The following is a 13,161-nucleotide window of genomic DNA, read 5'->3' as shown; positions in this document are numbered from 1 at the left end:
TGTCAATCCATTGCATTGAGGGTCTTCCTCTTTTCCATCAACTCTGCATTCCCAACAAAGTCTCTCCTATCATTGCTTTTAATGAGGGTCCTGCATGTACTCTTCTAATACAGCTTTGTTTGTTCTGTAGACAGCTCTTTAACTTCATTCTGTTCCAAGGTTAAAGGACCTCTTTTTTAATTCAAAATGTACATAGCAGGTAAACATGGTATATTCAGTACTGTTTTCAGTATTCATAACTCAAATGCACCCAATCTTCAACCTTGAGCCTTCCTTATGCCTTGTAAAGCTTTCACAAGCATATGAGGTGACTGAAAATACCCTGGCTTGAGTCAGGCACACCTTAAGTCCTCAAAGCGATGTCATTGCTGTTTAATACTTTACTGAAGGCACCATTACATATCTTAAGAGTTTAGAGAAAAGACCGTTATATCTGCCTGCAGGAGCAACAGAAAACCTAAGAGACCGTTTGACTCTTCCCTCAGGCATCCAGAATCGACTTCTGATGACTTTGCACAGGTAGATAGTTTTATTCCAAAGGCTTGGCATCAGATTTTCCCAACACAATATAATTCTTCAACTGTATTGCTTGACTGCTGATCCAAGCAAAATGAATTATGTGGCAACAATCTCTTCTCCTTGTATCATGATATTGCTTATTGGCCCAGGGGTGATCATCTTTTTAATTTTATTTTATGTGGAGGTGGACTCTGTACTAAAGGCTATCGTTTGCGATCTTCGCCATCGGTGCTTCTAGGGCTCTGGCTTTCTCTAAGCAAGGTTGTATCAAGCACATCTCACCGGTTTTTACGGAGCCTCTCTCCAACCTGGTGCCATACTTGTCTTCATACAGTCTCACTTCTAGGATGATGTGCACATCATCATACAGTCTCACTTCTAGGATGATGTGCACATCATCATACAGTCTCACTTCTAGGATGATGTGGTCAGTATACAGACCGAATACATATGGTGAAAGGATACAACTTGACTTACACTTTCCCTGATAATAAACCATGATGTTCTCTCTGTATTTGGAATGAACAAGGCCTCTTGGCCTCTGTATTGGTTACACAGTGGCACCACTGAATGGGCTGGAATTGCCATTCTTCTCAATGCTATCCTTAATGTTTTCTGATAAACGCAGCTGACTACATAGTAAAACACTCAGGCCCCTAAGTCTTAGGACTTTCCAGGTTTCACATGTCAATAAGTCATTTAAATTATTTATATACCATTTGCTTCTTAGCGAAATGGACAGCAGGATAGTGAGGTTTTGCCAAAGCCCACGAAGAAGATTGAATATTCATAGCCTTCCAATCTTGGAAAAGGTACAACTAGGGTTTTGTACTGAAAAAGCCCAGATAGTATCAATATTGTTGATAGACTCATCAGAATGTGGTTATTTTGCTATTTTGAATACTGTGTGTATAAAATTCTTAATTTGATCTACTTTGTGTGAGCAACTTGTTAACTTCATTCTGTTCCAAGGTTAAAGGATCTCTTTTCATTACAAATGTACACAGCAGGAAAAAATAGTCAGTATGAGAGAGCCTATGAGAATACCATATATAAAACTTTGGTGCTGGAAAACAACTTAACGTATGCCTTAAGAGAAGGAATACTGAGCATGCCACTTCTGTAGAAACGAAAACACTCTGCACTCAATCTTGCACTTTCTCCAGGCTGGTGGTGATTCATTTGCATATGAAAGTCCATAAAATTATAAAATTCCAGGTTGTCTGTTTGTTTATTCACATTTACATCAATGCTATTACCAATACAAAAAACAGTGTTTAAAAAATACTATATGCATCTTTTTTAATGGTGCAATTAGTGGGCTATCACTAATAATGGGAATTCTTTAAACTGTTTCCCACTGGAAAAGCAAAAATTCAGAACTAAAGCAGATGCTACACTAAATTTCCTATGGAAAGAAACCAAGACTTATGAACAGCCCCACCATCACCACCCTCCTGTGAATTAGATCTGTAGACATGAAGCCAGGAAATGTCTTTATTGTTAACCCTCTCCTTAACCTATCTTAGATGTCATCCACAGTTGGGACCCACTAATCTCACGGAGGAAAATAGTACAGCTACGATTTGAGGATTTCGTGTGTGTGCACTTCTCTGAATATTGTGGGGTTTCCCCCCTCTTGCTTTGTGTTTTCTTAGCAACCTTCCCTCTGGATCTCACAAAAACTCGACTCCAAATGCAAGGGGAAGCTGCCCTTGCTAGGTTGGGAGAAGGTGCCAGAGCCTCTGCCCCCTACAGGGGCATGATGCGCACTGCCCTAGGGATTGTCCGCGAGGAAGGCTTTCTGAAGCTTTGGCAAGGAGTGACCCCGGCCATTTACAGACACGTAGGTATTTATCTTGATTTTCGCTGGTAAGTTTGTTAGAAGTTCTGTGTTTCTATCCTGTAGGGTTTGTTCATTTTACTTTTGTGTCCCCAAACCATCTTGTTTTTACCGATTTCTATTCAGGGAATATCAGGAGGAGATAATACCATGAGAAAATGTTTATTACCTAGGAAGGATTGGCTTTGATTTTCAGAAAGGCACAATGAAGTATTTCGGGATAAACTGTCTTGATGGGCTTTTAAGTGGTTAAGAAAAAGAAAAGACACACACATGGCTTAAATACTAGCTACTGATAAATTTCAATGAGCAGTATAAACCCATTTTGGTGAAATTGCTCCCAACTCAGGAAGACCCCATGGGTTACAGACTAGGATGTCTCCATAGGGGTGTTTTGGGTTGCTTTTTGTTTTTCTGTAGCACAACTGGGTGGGTTCAAACTACCAATGATGGGGCTAGAAACTGAATGTAAACCATGTGTGTCACCCAATGATAAACATAAAAGCAAAAATATCAAACTCACGGCCATCGAGTTGATTCCAACTCACAGTGACTCTACAGGACAGGGTAGACATGGCCCAGAGTTTCCAAGTCTGGAACTCTTTCAGGAGCAGAAAGCCTCATCTTAGCCCCAAGAAGCAACTGGGGGTTTGAACTTCTGACCTTGCGGCTAGCAACCCAATGTGTAAGGACTACACCACCACCAGGACTCTTTGATAAATATACAGAGGGTTAGATATGATTCTACTTCTCTGTATGTTGGCGATTTCTCCTAATTAGAAGTTTACATTAAGAAAAAGGATGGACAATTAATAACATTTAGTTCTTTAAATATCAGATTTAAAATTGTATGTTCCTTGGAAGTTAAAGTATATTTAACTCATAATCATGAAACTATCTCTTAAATCAGAGACCCGTCTACACCTGCTTCTCATGTGTAATTTCACATTTATAACAATAGTGAAAGATCTGTCCAACTACATTACATGATAATAATATACATCTGGTTATTAACAAACCTGGAGATGACAGGCAAGATTAACATTGAATGTGATACTTGAGGTTATGTGTCAATTTTGCTGGACCATGATTCCCAGTGATTTGACAGTTATGCAATGATGTAATCCGGCAGTCACGCAGTGAAGTCATCTTCCATTTTGTGGTTTGATGTAGTCATCCTCCACTTTCACATAACCCTGATGTTCCTATGACTTGGAATTTGGAACCAAACCATCTGGATAACTGAGGAATGGTTGTACTACTAAGGCAAACACGGCTAACTGATTAATTCACCTCTGGCAATAGAGTGAATGCAATATAAGTTCTCCAGACTACTCAGCTAAGTAGGTGGCCAGTACTCACTCATAAAGGAAAACAGTGGTAATCCTGGAACAAACTGAGAACATTTTCCTGTTCTGCTTCCAAAGTGATATTCACAGGGCTGGAATTTTTAGATTATGAGACTCTTGATCATAAAAGGGCCCCATACTAATCTCCATCAACTTAATATGTTTAAAGCTCCAGTTACTCAGATGAGTAGCTTAGAGTATACTCTTTAAGAACTACCCAGAAAGATACAGCGTTGTGGGTGCTTTGTATATATTTTATTATCTTACTCAGGCATCCAGAAATTTCCAAGGACTCTCCCTGTATGAATACCATGTGCTGATTTTAAAGTTTATTTTTCTCGTCTGTTTTATGTATTTTCTCTTTGGCTTCTCATTATTGTTTTGCGTTTCACTGACCATTATGAATCGGTTTACAGTTCAGATACACTCCTTATGCTTGACACTTGACTGGAAAGTTGCACCTGTAACCTCTTCAGCGAAGTGATACTTATTTATTCAGCACGATGCCTGCTGTGCAACAAGCTCTGTGCTTTAGGGTGGATAACGACAGGACAGGGAAGCTGCCTCTGATGGAAAGAGAAACAAGAAAATCAAGTTAATTTGTAAACAAATGATAACACTTCCAAACAAATATGTTCTTTGAGTGGAGTGTTGGAGGACCAGGAAGAGATAGCCAAGCAGAGGAGGGAGGATCTGTCATAGAAAATGGGATGGTGAGCAGTGAGCTTTAAAAGACAGGGCCCATTTCAGTCAATGCCAAACAGCAGCACAGAGAGGGGCTTGAGAGAGAAAGACAGACACAGCGAGACTGGGCCAAAGCAGGAAGTCTTTTCTATTCTGTTAAACGTAACACTGAGTCCGCCTTTCTCGTGGTGTGTTTATACAGTGTATTCTGGAGGTCGGATGGTCACGTATGAACATCTACGTGAGGTTGTGTTTGGCAAAAGCGAAGATAAGCATTATCCCCTGTGGTAAGTTTTGTTTTGAAGATAACGCACTATTGCCCCCCAAACTTCAATGTTTACCTACTCGATGTTTGTAAAATTGTACATTTGTACCGAAAGTACCTCAAGTTATAGGCTTAAGAGTCAAATAGCGGGGCAGATACTGTGCTGTATCTATCAACTGCATGTATATGGTATGTATTTAATATTCTCATATTAAAAGAAGCCTGAAAGACATCTTCCTTGTTCCTCTTCCTACGGAGAAACGTTGTGTCCAGAAATGGCCTCAACCTCCGGCTCTTCTATTGGACAGCCTGGGAAAGCGGTTTTAGCTTTTAGGTCTTTAGTCTTTTCAGCGATAAAAGAAATATTTACCATCAAGCTTTTGTTTTTTGTAGGGCTGGATAAGATGATGAAAGCAAGTACATGTCACGTATAAAGTGTGTAACAGTGCGCCAGTTTCTGGCAAAAACAGCGTGCCTCTCTTGCCCCACGCACCTTAGTCATCTGACCTCGCTCCATGCGACTTCTTTTTGTTTCTGCGAATGAGGAGGGACATGACTGATGTAGAAGAGATGAAGAAGAAAAAAGAAATGCAAGGGAAGTGATGTCAGCCCTCCAAACAGATGAGTTTGAAAAATGTTTCCAAGAACGGAATCGCAGATTTGACAACTGCGTTAAGTGTAATGGAGAGTACTTTGAAGGTGATACGGTTGTTTTGTAAAAATAATTTAAACACATAGCTTTGAAAAAATAATTCCAGTTTTGGAGGGTACCCCCTCGTATAGCCTTGGTAACCATCTGGAGAATATTCTACTTTGTTCCTGTAGGGTGGTTATCAGCCAGAATCAACTCAAGGGCAATGAGTAAATAAACCGTGGCATATAGAACTAGTAAACACGGTAGGCTGCACCTGATGCAGTGGCAGGGATCAGTTTTAAGATGCACACAAACTATCAAATGTAATTTAGCGGCACCGAGTGTGATTGCAGGACTCAGACTGCCTGGATGTCTATCTTGGCAATACAATGCACTAGTTGTGTGATTTGGGCTGTACTGGTACTACGCTATGCCTCAGTTTCCTGATCTGCAAGGAGGGTACCAAAGGGTGGACATGAAGATGAAATGACATTTTAAAAACACAGCAAGGTGTGATACATAAGCATTCAGTGAACGCATTTGCATACCTGTAAGGGGGTAGGGAAATTAGCCAGAGTAGCTCCTTCAGAGCAGGGTAACTGGAGCTAGGGGTCAGGGATACACTTCAGAGGTGCTCTTTCCCATATTATATGAAAAGGAAATAATGTCCCATAACCCAAGAGATTATTGCAATAATTGAGGTAATCAATTATTGGAGCCTGGCCTGAAGCAAGAATAGAAGGCAAGAATGGAGAGAAGACGGATTCAAAAGCCACTTACTAGTCCAAATTTGGTCCCTATTGAATCAGGAGCCTTGGTGTCCTAGTGACCCAAGGTCAGAAGTTCGAAACCAAGAGCTGCTCTGTGGGGTACAGAGTTGGAATGGCCTGGATGCAGTAAGTTGGGAGCTTCTGTAGTCACTATTGGCTCTAGGGGATGAGGAGAAGAGAAGTCTAGAAACAGGGTTTCTTCAGAGAAAGGAAAGTTTCCTACCTCTTTACTTTGGGAAACTACTAAAGTGGTGGTTTTTAAAACTCAACTTAGCAGTGTTGGTCGATGAAGCTAATTCCAACTTTGCTGTTTTTACTCTCCTGGTATCAGAATTAAGGCATCCTGGTGACATCATGGGTTAGACTAATGAAAAGGCCTGTGGTTCAAGCCCACCAACTGCTTTTCAGCAGATGAGGCTGTCAGCCCCCAGGAGGATGTTCAGGCCCAGAAACCCTAAGGAACCCTTCTACCCTGTCCCATTGGGTCTTATAAGTCAGACTCATCTCAAGGGCAGCGGTTGGGTGGTTGGTGGTCCAAATCAAATTGCAATTAAATTATCAGTTCAAAAGTTTATTTCAACTCTGCGTGGTCTGTTAGCCCTCCTGCCAGAACCATCTGCTTTCTCTGTGACTTACTGAGTTCTAGCCTCGTCTTCACTTTGTCGTACATCTCTTACCAGGGTCTGCATTGTTCTGTCTCTTGTCCAGATCAGTATTGCTTCACTACTACATTTATGAAATGAATGGTAACTTACATATCTCTTTTAAAATGTGATTCCTTTTATGATCAGGAAATCAGTCATTGGCGGGATGATGGCTGGTGTTATTGGCCAATTTTTAGCCAACCCCACAGACCTAGTGAAGGTTCAGATGCAAATGGAAGGGAAGAGGAAGCTTGAAGGAAAACCAGTGAGGTAAGCTCCGACTCAGTTGATCCCAGCAGGTGTTGAGTGTTTGCCTAGCAGAGCCTGTTTTTAAGAGTTTTATAGTTCATATGCCAGCCAATTCAATAGTTGTCATATTAAAGAGTTGTACAGTCATCTCCGCAATCAATCTCACAACATTTTCTTCTTTCTTGTACTTTTTAGTATCGCCTCCTCCTTTTCCCTCAACACCCCCAGCCATGTACCACAAGAAACCACCGGAGCAGTTACTGTCTCGATAGCTTTACCGAATTTACCTAGATTACATACACAGAAAACAAAAACGTAACCATACCGCATTAAAACAGAGAAAAACTCAAGTCGAAAAGAAAGCAGAAAATCTTAAATACTAGGCCAAATTTGAAATGGTTCAAAAGTGGGTCTCATATGATAAAGCGTTAGTTTTTAACCTGCCTCTGCAATAATCCACTTTCGACTGCACTTTGGTAACAAGGCTGTTTACATCCCTGGTCCGTGGTCAGAGGGATTCACCAGAGGCTTAATCCATTTGTACTCACTGCAAAAGGATTTGGGGCTTCCACTGTCGTCCATAGCCTTCTGTAAACCAGGTGTTTAACTGTAAGCTCTGATACTGTCCCTTCCTTTGGAATTGGCATGCATTGTTTACAATCCTTGGATTACACGGGCTGGTGTGCTTCTTCCTGTGGGCTTAGTTGACGCCTTACTTAGATAGCTGATGTTTTAAGACAAACCTTAAAGACCAGATCCTGTTTCTTCAATAGCTGGGTCCCATTTAGTTTATTCACCACCCAAATCTTCAGTGATCTCTTCATGAGACAAGCATCAAGCAGGGCCACGTCATAAGACCAAATTGTTCTTAGATTGAGGCTAGGATTGTGACCCTCAAATCCAATCAGACTTTCAAAATCCGATATTTGGTAAGAAAACCCTTCTGAGTCTTCTAATTTTGAATTTATGTTTGGTAAAGAGAGAAGAGCTAGAGCTATCCTATATGTAATATGGTATGTGTGTTCTCTTCCACACAAATTATCCATGCATCTAGCTTTTTTCGCAGCTAGACCCATGGCCTGCTGCAGCCTGATGTATAGAGTGTGATCACCAACTCTCTCCTGAGTAGGATTCCTGATTTGCCTTAGTGGCTCAGCACTGTAGAAGTCACCTGACTTAGCTGGGTCTGTGTTTCTTCTTTAAAAGCAGCTGTCTCAAAAGGTTTTCATGAGTGGTAAAGTACCTGGCTTTGTAAGGTGCCAGAAACCTTGTTTTCCCCTTCCCTTTCGCCCATGCTAATTGTTCCCACCTCCTCCTCGGGCTCCATACCTCCTATGTCTTGAGTTGCTCTCTTTCCCCCATGGTCATGGAATTGTTTCCATTGTGTCTTTTGTGGTATAAAATCCTCTCGTTGTGGTATAAAATCCTCCTATTACTAAAGCCTGCCTTACTGCAAAGAGCTTCAGGTTCAGACTCGGCTTTCTCAGGCAAAAGATGGAATCCTTCTGCCCTTTTCCCTGGGATGTCTCCTAGGAGAGAAGAAATGCAGGACAACTTGAGTTGAGTACTAAGGGGTCCCGCTCCTCGGAACACCCCAGGAGAATGGCTGAGCCAGAGGTGAAGGAGGGTCCGGGGGCCTCCTGCTGGAGCGCAGGTTTCCCTTCAGCCATCAAAGAAGGGAGGACACACACACAGCAGAGGTGGAGCAGGCACCATGCTGCCTTCACCAAGTGAATCCCAGACCCCTAGGGCCCATTTTGTCATCTTGTAGCACTTGTAATGATTAAGTCGCAGGGAAAAGTGTTGCTCGACTTGGACACAAGAGGAGAAATGGCCACTGGGACACCGGATCTAGAAATGTCTAATTTTCTAACCTATCCTCCCTTTCTTTTTTCTTATCTGTTTGTTTTTCTCTCCTGGTCCCTAATGCCAAAATTTCTCAGTTAAAAAGAGAGATTGATTTAATGTAATAGTAAAGAATGTGAACTCTGGGGACAAAATAGCTTGTAATTCATATCCAAGCTTTCCCACATTAGCTGTCTCACGTTCACTGCCATCCAGTCAATGCAGAGCCCCTGTGGGTTTCTGACTCTGTAACTGTTTACACGAGTAGACAGCCAGTCTCTCTCCCCTAGCGTAACTAGTGGATTTGAACTGCCAGCCTTATAATTAACCCATTGCATTATCAGGACTTCTTGTTGCTAGGCACCCTGGAGTTGGTGCTCCCAGCAGCCCTGTGGATAGCAGACGAAACACAGCCCTGTCCTGCGCCAGCCTCACAGTTGTGCTTATGTTTGAGCCCATTGCTGCAGCCTCTGTGCCCGTCCACTTCACCTGGGGTTTCCTCCAGCAGGGTTCGTTCGTAATTGATGCATAAGGCATTTAACGCTAGGTATTTCTGATGATGGAAAGCCCAGGCTTTTCACTCATACCAGAGATTTCCATTGTTTAGCACGACTTTTATCTATCTGTAGCAAAATGAGGTCAAGTAGTACATTTTCATAAAACCCAAATCACCCAATTATGACACTTTTTATGATAATGCTTTTCCTAATTTTTGGTCTACAAATACCATTCTTTTCAAATGAGATGATATAAGAGTCAGCATGTGCGTATTTTTATTGTCCTTATTCAGCCAAGTCAAAAACTTTACAAATCTTCCAATTACAAATGAAATGAATCCAGAAGTCTTACAACCACTTTCCATCCCGTATTAAGGTGTCTCTTCATCCTATGAAATGTGGCTTATAATCTGGTTAGTGACAGAAGATAGGAGGTGATACAGCTTATAAGATTTACATGAAAAGTGTCAAGATCAACCAGTGGCCTTTTTCTAAAGAAAAGCTGAAATCATAACTGAATGGACTGTATGCTTGTCATTCCTAGGAATTCGGGATACATCAGGTGCTTTCCCACTCCTACGTGGAACCAACTATAAGCTTAGCTGACCTAATGGCATGCCATCCACAGGAGAACTTTTGAGTTTTCACTTAATTGAAACAGTTCATGATTGTTTTCCTTAGATTCCGTGGTGTGCATCATGCATTTTCCAAAATCTTAGCAGAAGGAGGAATACGTGGACTTTGGGCAGGATGGGTGCCCAACGTACAGAGAGCTGCGTTGGTGAACATGGGAGGTAATGGGGAGTCTGGAATTCTGTTAAGTCCGACTTGCCTTAGTGGTTATAATTCTAAAGGCTGACATTAGGGAGACACGGCACTCTTCACTTTTTATTTTGATAGTTTTTCACAACATCTGTTGGTGATAAGCCTCACGGACTTATGTTCGTTTGCCCGGGACACCATCTCTCTGCTCCTTGCAAGATTTGTTTGCTCATACTTTCTCCAAGTCTCTGCTCAAATACCACCTTAGCAGAGTACTTAATAACTTAAATACGGAAAAGTCTGGAGATGGCACTGGCCTTAAGTGCAGCTAGATTTGGTGTCCAATTGATAGAATTGAATGTCTGTCTCTCTTCTATGCCGTGCTCCTCCCTCCACCTGTAGCTCTGTTCTCCTCTGCGTGAAAACAAAGGGTGCGGTCTTTCATTCGTCAAGCCTAGCATAGTTCTTGGCCTAAAAGACAACCATTATTAAATGAGCTAATATTTAAGCCTTCTTCTTCTTCCTTTTTTTTTTTCTATCCCCAGATTTAACCACTTACGACACAGTGAAACACTACTTGGTACTGAATACGCCACTGGAGGACAATATAATGACTCATGGCTTATCAAGGTGGGGATTGTTGTAAACTGGACTCTTTCTGATTTTTTATTTTGTCTCCATCACCTTTTCTTGGAAGAAATACAATCTTTTGGGCTCTTTTGATCTAGAATAGTGATGTCACCTTTAGAAAAAGATGATGGAACACTGATTGGGGACATTTTTCTTGGAGTTGATTGCAGGTAAAGTGGGGACGAGATAGAACTGCTGGACATTTCAGACTGAACCTCCCGAGACAGCTGCATCTTCATGGAGTCGTGCCAGGATTGGGTTCTAATGATCAACTCTCTAACTCAATTCAATGGACCAACTTGAGTACTTTTATGTTAAAGGCCTTGTGCAAGGCCATACAGCATGTACAAAAGCAATACAGCTAGCTCCTTTGGGGGAGCTTTCCAATGGGGAGAATAAGACAGTGCCGTAGAGTAAATAAGAACCCTGTTGCATGGTGGATCACGAGTTGGAATACTAACAAGGTCAGCGGTTTGAAACCACCAGCCACTTCTCAGGAGAGGGATGAGGCTTTCTACTCTGGTAAAGAACTAGTCTTATAAATCCACAGGCGCAGTTGTGCTCTGCCCTCTAGGGGTGTGAGGAGTCAGCACTGACTTGATTGCAGAGGTTTGGTGTGGTTTGGTTTGGGTATCTAACAATGCCACACAAAGTGACTCCTTCCTATTCAGTTCAGAGTGAGCCACGGTTATCAACTCTAGCAGTGGTGCCACGAGGGAGACAGAGTAGGATAGAATTCCGAGGGACTCTGGAGGGTGTTGCCCCTTGGTGGGCTGAGTCAGGAAAGAGGGCATTGCAAGAAGGGGCACTAGTCCCTTGATCTAATTTGCAACAAAGTGTCAAGGTATCATGAGGGAGTGACTTTCTAGATAAATGGGCATTAACATGATGATGTTTTATTTAGCTTCTGATCTCATTTCCAAATTTCAGAACTCCCTATGATAATTATACAAGCAGAAAAAGTAGTATTAGTCATGTCAAGTAAGTGTCACCCCTAGTGCTGCGTGGGGTCACCTTTCCCTTCTGTCCTTGACCCCATAAACCTGTTTATCTCTTTACCCACTCTTTCCTTCCTCCCTCCCCTGGTCTTTCCTCGCGATGCACACTCTGCTTGTGAGACTCTTTCCTCTAACTTTACTCAGACTCATCTTTTTCCATTTGTCACCTTTCCAGACAATTCTGTTCCCGTGTTATGATATACACTGCCAGTGGGATGTCCAAGTCTGTCCTACAGCCCCACAGTAATATTACCTCTCTTTCTTTTACATCAGTGGTTCTCAACCTTCCTCATGCCGTGACCCTTTCATACAGTACCTCATGTGGTGATGACCCCCCCCAACCATGACATTATTTTCATTGCTACTTCATCACTGTCATTTTGCTACTGTTATGAATCGGGTGACACCTGTGAAAGGGCTGTTCAACCCCTGCAGGGGTCACGACCCACAGGTTGAGAACCACTGTTTTACATGGTCTTTTGTAATCAGTTGATCTTTAAAATAAAGCACCTCTAGCCTAAGATTCATAGATATCTTGGAAGTTATAAATCTGCCTAACATGCCCTACTCTGCCTACCAGTCCTATCTATTTCAGACAGATAGAAGATTTCCTATTAACGTGTTCTAGCCCTAAATCTGAAACAACCAAGTTGTTTGAAAAGAAAAAAAAAAGTTCCAAATTGATCTATTGGTTCATGTTTGAGCTCCAGCCACTAGTTGGGGTTTTGTATGAGTAGGTGTGGTTAGGTCCAAGGCAGCACGGTGGGCAAGCAGTGTGCTGTGATCAGGAAGCTCTGGATGCTGTGCCATTGGATGGACAGAGTGCTTGTGGGGGCTGAGAAGGAGAGCAGCCAGACCACGGAGAGCTGTGGACAAGCCAGCAACATCTGAAGGCAGAGGAGGAGTCAGAGATGAAGGGAAAATGGGAAAACGGTGTAAGGAAGATGAGGTGTGGCCAGGATTTCATTGGCAGAGAGGAAGATGTGCTAGTTAATTAGAGGAGCAGAGGAAAGGTGTGAGCTCAATTAGTGGTCTGGAAACTAGGAGGAGAAAGAACAAACCAAACTCTCCCATTTTCCTTTGGAAATCATGGGGCTATTGCCATGCAAAGCAACCATGGAAAGGGGCCGGTTAGAGCGTCTAAAGGTTATACTTGCGCCAGACTGTGTAGTTTATCTCAAAGAGGATTAATTAATGCTGATGGACTATATTTAACTAATCTTGTACTTCACCTGGGGAGAACAGGAGACTTGCCCCATCACTCTCGGGCCATGATCACCTTAACTATTTTTAACCTACATTTTGAGTCCTCCTAAGATGGGGTAATAGCACAAAGCATGCTGCTTACTACAGTACAAGGAGCTTGGCAGAAACCAAACTTGCCTTTATTGCTCTGCCATCTCTCTTGGATTCTGGCTACCTCTACCCTGAGACTTCTTTAATACATTGTTCTTTTAATTGTATTCTAAAGA

At 42.1% G+C, this 13,161-nt stretch overlaps 1 protein-coding gene across 1 annotated transcript in view; it reads left to right on the top strand.

Annotated features, from left to right (window-relative positions):
- The window catches only part of SLC25A27 (solute carrier family 25 member 27), a 28,145-nt gene that overhangs the window by 1,832 nt on the left and 13,152 nt on the right, over positions 1-13,161 (top strand). Inside the window, exons 2-6 of the mRNA XM_030886914.2 lie at positions 2,178-2,369; positions 4,598-4,682; positions 6,856-6,978; positions 9,981-10,093; positions 10,607-10,691. Of these exons, the coding sequence (XP_030742774.1) occupies positions 2,178-2,369; positions 4,598-4,682; positions 6,856-6,978; positions 9,981-10,093; positions 10,607-10,691 (598 nt within the window). The remainder of the gene's footprint in view (positions 1-2,177; positions 2,370-4,597; positions 4,683-6,855; positions 6,979-9,980; positions 10,094-10,606; positions 10,692-13,161) is intronic.

Source organism: Echinops telfairi, unplaced genomic scaffold, assembly GCF_000313985.2.
Source record: "Echinops telfairi isolate 266 unplaced genomic scaffold, ASM31398v2 ScPeMD7_3533;HRSCAF=4204_1, whole genome shotgun sequence".
Lineage (NCBI taxonomy): Eukaryota > Metazoa > Chordata > Mammalia > Afrosoricida > Tenrecidae > Echinops > Echinops telfairi.
This window is presented reverse-complemented; position numbering and strand designations above follow the sequence as displayed.